The sequence below is a fragment of the Oncorhynchus clarkii genome, chromosome 6, assembly GCF_045791955.1.
Source record: "Oncorhynchus clarkii lewisi isolate Uvic-CL-2024 chromosome 6, UVic_Ocla_1.0, whole genome shotgun sequence".
In the NCBI taxonomy this organism is placed as follows: domain Eukaryota; kingdom Metazoa; phylum Chordata; class Actinopteri; order Salmoniformes; family Salmonidae; genus Oncorhynchus; species Oncorhynchus clarkii.
This window is the reverse complement of record NC_092152.1, coordinates 2,961,867-2,967,866: the sequence shown is the minus strand read 5'-3', so window position 1 is coordinate 2,967,866 and position 6,000 is coordinate 2,961,867. Positions and strand designations below refer to the sequence as shown.

Genomic DNA, 6,000 nt, shown 5'->3' with positions numbered 1-6,000 from the left:
ACGGTACACTGTGCAGAAAATCGCTCTGTCATTTCCTAGTTGCTAAATTTCTAATAGTTTGCTTAATTTCCGTTTATGTAACAAAACATAGTAAGTATAGTGTAGATAATATATTGTAAAATATATTTTCAATAACCAAAAATATTGTATTTTCAGCTGTTTCCACCTGGTGTACAAAACCGAAAGTAAAAGACGCTGAAACGTAATTTAAGAACGGGAAGCATAGAAATAACACACACAGAACCAATCTACCACTTCTTAGAGTGGCTTTCAATGAGAAAGACAGATCTAGTACACCCAGAACTCCCTGCAGGCCTGATAGAATCCTGGGCCTAAATGTGTCTATTCCACTCAACGTATTGCTGTTGTCCCTCAGTCGACACGGAATGGTAACCGACATATCACACCACCGGAAATCACAACTATTCTTTTGTTTAATTTTAAAAAATCAAGTGTGGGGGGGGGGGGCTTTTTAGTTTATCAGATTATGACTCAGTTGTTAGAACAAATGTATGACATTAAGAAATGAAGTGCATATTAACACCTTCAGTATACATAAAGTACATTGTATTTTGAAAAGATACAACTCTTTTACAGTAAATAAGGTCAGATAGATGGGACCTTTTTGCTAGACAGGAAGGGAACATAATCGTTATTTTTGCTGAAAAGGTCCCACATCTACGAGCAAGAAGTCTCAAAATATTCACCAAAGAGTTTTACCGTTTTTAAATGTTCTCTATAAAAAAAAGTGAAGTCGTCCCAATCAGTCAAACAGAGACATACCGTGTCTTCAGAAAAACAGGATTCTTCATAGTATTTATAAACTTAGCAAAATGTGTTCTTCCCGAAATAGTTTTGCTGTGTTTCAGTTGTAAATATGTGTTGTTGATTTCATCAAGGTTTCCTTGAAGATTTCAAACTTTTGCTAAGTTGTTGATGTGTTCTCTACATTGGTCGGAAACACACTTGTTACGACGAGCTTCAGCAGCTCAAAAAATGCAGCTTTGAGCCGGGAGGTGGCGGCAGCAGAATTACGGGAAGGACATTTCCATTTCAGCGAGGTTCACCCCGTGGCAGTCTGATTGCCGATGACTCGTAGGATCTCTCGATGGATGCCAGCGTCTTGTGTGTTGATGCTTGTGTCTCCCACCTGACCATCTTCATAGCTGGATCAGAAGAAACACACAATAATATCACTCCTACCAACCCTGTGATCAGAACATATTCACAGTTGGCACTCCAGCTATTCAACTGAGATAAAGTTGAAATGTTCACTTGTAATATCAGATATATTATTGAGATGTAAACCTCTCTTTGGGTTTGTCGAAAGGAAATATAGAAAGTCTGCTTTGATGAATTTAACACCACTGTCTGTATGAACACGGTCGTGTTTTTACTACTTATACGTAGGAAGAAGTGTGTACAGCTGTGGTCGTATACTTACACGAAGAAGAAGTGTGTAGAGATGTGGTCGTATACTTACACGAAGAAGAAGCGTGTACAGATGTGGCCGTATACTTACACGAAGAAGAAGTGTGTACAGCTGTGGTCGTATACTTACACGAAGAAGAAGTGTGTACAGATGTGGCCGTATACTTACATGAAGAAGAAGCGTGTACAGATGTGGTAGTATACTTACACGAAGAAGAAGAGTGTACAGATGTGGTCGTATACTTACACGAAGAAGAAGTGTGTAGAGATGTGGTCGTATACTTACACGAAGAAGAAGTGTGTACAGATGTGGCCGTATACTTACACGAAGAAGAAGTGTGTACAGCTGTGGTCGTATACTTACACGAAGAAGAAGTGTGTAGAGATGTGGTCGTATACTTACACGAAGAAGAAGTGTGTACAGATGTGGTCGTATACTTACACGAAGAAGAAGTGTGTACAGCTGTGGTCGTATACTTACACGAAGAAGAAGCGTGTACAGATGTGGCCGTATACTTACACGAAGAAGAAGTGTGTACAGATGTGGCCGTATACTTACACGAAGAAGAAGCGTGTAGAGATGTGGTCGTATACTTACACGAAGAAGAAGCGTGTACAGATGTGGCCGTATACTTACACGAAGAAGAAGCGTGTACAGCTGTGGTCGTATACTTACACGAAGAAGAAGCGTGTACAGCTGTGGTCGTATACTTACACGAAGAAGAAGTGTGTACAGATGTGGTAGTATACTTACACGAAGAAGAAGTGTGTACAGCTGTGGTCGTATACTTACACGAAGACGAAGTGTGTACAGATGTGGTAGTATACTTACACGAAGAAGAAGTGTGTACAGCTGTGGTCGTATACTTACACGAAGAAGAAGCGTGTACAGCTGTGGTCGTATACTTACACGAAGAAGAAGCGTGTACAGATGTGGTTGTATACTTACACGAAGAAGTGTGTACAGCTGTGGTCGTATACTTACACGAAGAAGAAGCGTGTACAGATGTGGTCGTATACTTACACGAAGAAGAAGTGTGTACAGATGTGGTCGTATACTTACACGAAGAAGAAGTGTGTACAGATGTGGTAATATACTTACATGAAGAAGAAGTGTGTACAGCTGTGGTCGTATACTTACATGAAGAAGAAGTGTGTACAGCTGTGGTCGTATACTTACACGAAGAAGAAGCGTGTACAGATGTGGTCGTATACTTACACGAAGAAGAAGTGTGTAGAGATGTGGCCGTATACTTACACGAAGAAGAAGTGTGTACAGATGTGGCCGTATACTTACACGAAGAAGAAGCGTGTAGAGATGTGGTCGTATACTTACACGAAGAAGAAGTGTGTACAGCTGTGGTCGTATACTTACACGAAGAAGAAGTGTGTAGAGATGTGGTCGTATACTTACACGAAGAAGAAGTGTGTAGAGATGTGGTCGTATACTTACACGAAGAAGAAGTGTGTACAGCTGTGGTCGTATACTTACACGAAGAAGAAGCGTGTACAGATGTGGTAGTATACTTACACGAAGAAGAAGTGTGTACAGATGTGGTCGTATACTTACACGAAGAAGAAGCGTGTACAGATGTGGCCGTATACTTACACGAAGAAGAAGTGTGTAGAGATGTGGTCGTATACTTACACGAAGAAGAAGTGTGTAGAGATGTGGTCGTATACTTACACGAAGAAGAAGTGTGTAGAGATGTGGCCGTATACTTACACGAAGAAGAAGTGTGTACAGATGTGGCCGTATACTTACACGAAGAAGAAGCGTGTACAGATGTGGTAGTATACTTACACGAAGAAGAAGCGTGTAGAGATGTGGTCGTATACTTACACGAAGAAGAAGTGTGTAGAGATGTGGCCGTATACTTACACGAAGAAGAAGTGTGTACAGATGTGGCCGTATACTTACACGAAGAAGAAGTGTGTACAGCTGTGGTCGTATACTTACACGAAGAAGAAGTGTGTACAGATGTGGTCGTATACTTACACGAAGAAGAAGTGTGTACAGATGTGGTCGTATACTTACACGAAGAAGAAGTGTGTACAGATGTGGTCGTATATTTACATGAAGAAGAAGTGTGTACAGCTGTGGTCGTATACTTACACGAAGAAGAAGTGTGTAGAGATGTGGCCGTATACTTACACGAAGAAGAAGTGTGTAGAGATGTGGCCGTATACTTACACGAAGAAGAAGCGTGTACAGATGTGGTAGTATACTTACACGAAGAAGAAGTGTGTAGAGATGTGGTCGAATACTTATTTATTTATTCACCTTTATTTAACCAGGTAGGCAAGTTGAGAACAAGTTCTCATTTACAATTGCGACCTGGCCAAGATAAAGCAAAGCAGTTCAACTTACACGAAGAAGAAACGTGTACAGACGTGGTCGGTGTTTGGGACGACCCAGATGTCTCCATGTTTGTGCAGGTCAGGGGACGTGATGACTGGAAGAGACACAGACACAGACATAAACACATATATTAACATTTAGTTCACATATATGTCATCAGTTAATACATCTCCATTGTTGTTCTGTGGTTGCTTCAGCCCAGAGTTTCCACTAGCTTCCACAGCCACAAAGTCAGATTCCACAGCCACAAAGTCGGATTCCACAGCCACAAAGTCAGATTCCACAGCCACAAAGTCAGATTCCACAGCCACAAAGTCAGATTCCACAGCCACAAAGTCAGATTCCACAGCCACAAAGTCAGATTCCACAGCCACAAAGTCAGATTCCACAGCCACAAAGTCAGATTCCACAGCCACAAAGTCAGATTCCACAGCCACAAAGTCGGATTCCACAGCCACAAAGTCAGATTCCACAGCCACAAAGTCAGATTCCACAAAGTCAGATTCCACAGCCACAAAGTCAAAATTGGCACCCATTGCTTTTTGATCTTCCTTTCAGGTTAGAGTTAAGCGTAAAGATTAGTAGTGTGGTTAAGGATAGGTTTAGTTTTAAATAAAATTTTAAGAAGATCCATTTAAGAAATATGTGGGATTTATGACTTTGTCAAATCAAATCAAATTGCATTTGTCACATGTGAAATGCTTACTTTACAAGCCCTTAACCAACAATGCAGTTTCAAGAAAAATATTTACTAAATAAACCAAAGTTTAAAAAAATGTTTATAAAAGAGCAACAATAAAATAACAATAATGAGGCTATATACAGGGGGTACCGGTACCGAGTCAATGTGGAGGCTACATACAGGGGGTATCGGTACAGAGTCAATGTGTGGGGGTACAGGTTAGTCAAGGTAAGCGAGGTAATATGTACATGGAGGTAGCGGTAAGTGACTATGCATAGATAATAAATAGTGAGTAGCAGCAGCACAAAATGGGGGGGGGGGGAACGGACAATGCAAATAGTCCGGGTAGCCATTAGATTAGCTGTTCAGCAGTCTTAGAAGCTGTTAAGACGCCTTTTAAGACGCCTTTTGGGCCTAGACCTGGCGCTCCGGTACCGCTTGCCGTGCGGTAACAGAGAGAACAGTCTATGACTACAGTGGCTGGAGTCTTTGGCAATTGTTAGGGCCTTCCTCTGACACCGCCTGTTATAGAGGTCCTGGATGGCAGGAAGCTTGGCCCCAGTGATGTACTGGGCCGTTTGCACTACCCTCTGTAATGCCTTGCGGTCGGAGGCAGAGCAGGTGCCATACCAGGCGGTGATGCAACCAGTGATGCTCTCGATGGTGCAGCTGTATAACCTTTTGAGGATCTGAGGACCCAAATCTTTTCAGTCTCCTGAGAGGGAATAGGTGTTGTTGTGCCCTCTTCAAAACTGTCTTGGCGTGGTTGGACAATGTCAGTTTGTTTCGGATGTGGACACCAAGGAACTTGAAGCCCTCCTTTTCCTGTAGTCCAAGATCATATCATCCTTTGTCTTGTTGAGGGAGAGGTTGTTGTCCTGGCAACACAATGCCAGGTCTCTGACCTTCTCCCGATAGGCTGTCTCATCGTTGTCTTGATCAGGCCTACCACCATTGCGTCATCAGCAAACTTAATGATGGTGTTGGAGTCGTGCACTGAAGGGAACTAAGCACGCACCCCTGAGGGGCCCCCGTGTTGAGGATCAACGTGGCAGTTGTGTTGTAACCTACCCTTACCGGCCCATCAGGAAGTCCAGGATCCAGATACAGAGGAAGGTGTTTAGTCCCATAGTCCTTAGCTTATTGATGAGCTTTGAGGGCATTACGATGTTGAACGCTGATCTGTAGCCAATGAATAGCATTCTCACGTAGGTGTTCCTTCTGTCCAGGTGGGAAAGGGCAGTGTGGAGTGCAATAGAGATTGCGTCATCTGTGGATTGGTTGGGGCGGTATGCAAATTGAAGTGGGTCTAGGATTTCTGGTATGATGGTGTTGATGTGAGCCATGACCACCAGCCTTTCAAAGCACTTCATGACTACAGACATGAGTGCTACGGGTCGGTAGTAATTTAGGCAGGTTACCTTAGTGTTCTTGAGCACAAGGACTATGGTGGTCTGCTTGAAACATGTAGGTGTTACAGACTGGGTCAGGGAGAGGTTGAAAATGTCAGTGAAGACACTTGCCA

At 42.7% G+C, this 6,000-nt stretch overlaps 1 protein-coding gene across 1 annotated transcript in view; it reads right to left on the bottom strand.

Annotated features, from left to right (window-relative positions):
* Positions 1-416: 416 nt before the first annotated feature.
* The window catches only part of LOC139410557 (protein mono-ADP-ribosyltransferase PARP8-like), a 102,699-nt gene continuing 97,115 nt past the window's right edge, over positions 417-6,000 (bottom strand). Inside the window, exons 26-27 of the mRNA XM_071155846.1 lie at positions 3,803-3,887; positions 417-1,166 (exon numbers count right to left, since the gene is read on the bottom strand). Coding sequence (XP_071011947.1) covers positions 1,064-1,166; positions 3,803-3,887 — 188 coding nt within the window. The 3' untranslated portion in view covers positions 417-1,063. The remainder of the gene's footprint in view (positions 1,167-3,802; positions 3,888-6,000) is intronic.